Source organism: Suricata suricatta, chromosome 2 (assembly GCF_006229205.1).
Source record: "Suricata suricatta isolate VVHF042 chromosome 2, meerkat_22Aug2017_6uvM2_HiC, whole genome shotgun sequence".
NCBI classification, from domain to species: Eukaryota; Metazoa; Chordata; class Mammalia; order Carnivora; family Herpestidae; genus Suricata; species Suricata suricatta.
The window spans coordinates 10,614,878-10,615,945 of NC_043701.1; the positions used below are offsets into that span (position 1 = coordinate 10,614,878).

Below are 1,068 nucleotides of genomic sequence, written 5' to 3' on the forward strand. Positions count from 1 at the left end.
ACATAAGCCAGAGTCAAGCATTTAATATTTTTCTCCATATAGTAATATTCCTGTCTTTGAAAAATAAATTTACATAATAATAATTTAATAGTTTTTAAAAGAAACACTAAATACTCTGACAATTTAGATGTCCCAAATACTAATGCAGTCTCTCAGTAGAGCTTGGCCCTATTTTTAGAGTTAGAAGATGGATAATTACCACGTTTAATTCAAGCTTCCAAGTGGGAACTTCTTCTGAGTTTTTGCTTCAGCAAATCACATAATTTAGAAGGAAACCCCCAAACAACATTCTGTCTATATTACACATGGAAATTTAGATTTAAATTTAAATTTTCTTCAGTGCTCTATACAAAGATGCCTTTACCTGAGCATTTCTCAGGCTGTAAATGAGAGGGTTCAGCATTGGGTTAAAGAGACTATGAAAAAGGGACAAAATTTTCTCCTGCTCTTCTCGTTGTTTGGAATCTGGGACCATATAAACGACCATGGCTATGCCAAAGAAGAGTCCAACCACACAAAGGTGGGATGAACAGGTGGAGAAGGCCTTTCTGCGGCCCTCCCCAGACTGGATTTTAAGGATAGCCCAGAGGATGCACATGTAGGAGATTAGCATTAAGCTGAGGGGCCCAACTAAGACAAACATACAGGCAGCAAGGATAACCAACTGGTTGATCCATGTGTCAGCACAGGCCAGCTTGAGGACAGATAGGATTTCACAGAAGAGATGGTTCACTTCCCGGGGTCCACAGAAGGGCAGCCTTAGAAGGAGAATTGCATGTACCAGAGCCAGAATAAATCCACATGACCAAGAAGTGACAGCCAGGAGCAGGCACACTCTCCAGCTCATGATGACAGTATACTGGAGGGGGTGGCAGATTGCCACAAACCTATCATAGGACATTGCCACCAAAATCAGGCACTCAGTAGCTGCAAGACCCAAATACAAAAATGTCTGCATTATGCATGGAACAAAGGAGATGGTTCTCTTCTGGTTCACTAAGTTTGCCAACATCTTGGGGACATTGTTGGATGCGTAGGAGATGTCAATGACAGCCAGGTGGGAGAGGA

At 41.8% G+C, this 1,068-nt stretch overlaps 1 protein-coding gene across 1 annotated transcript in view; it reads right to left on the reverse strand.

The window, feature by feature from the left end:
* Positions 1–325: 325 nt before the first annotated feature.
* The window catches only part of LOC115304432 (olfactory receptor 2A2-like), a 1,196-nt gene continuing 453 nt past the window's right edge, over positions 326–1,068 (reverse strand). The window contains exon 2 of the mRNA XM_029954600.1: positions 326–1,042. Within this exon, the coding sequence (XP_029810460.1) occupies positions 326–1,042 (717 nt within the window). The remainder of the gene's footprint in view (positions 1,043–1,068) is intronic.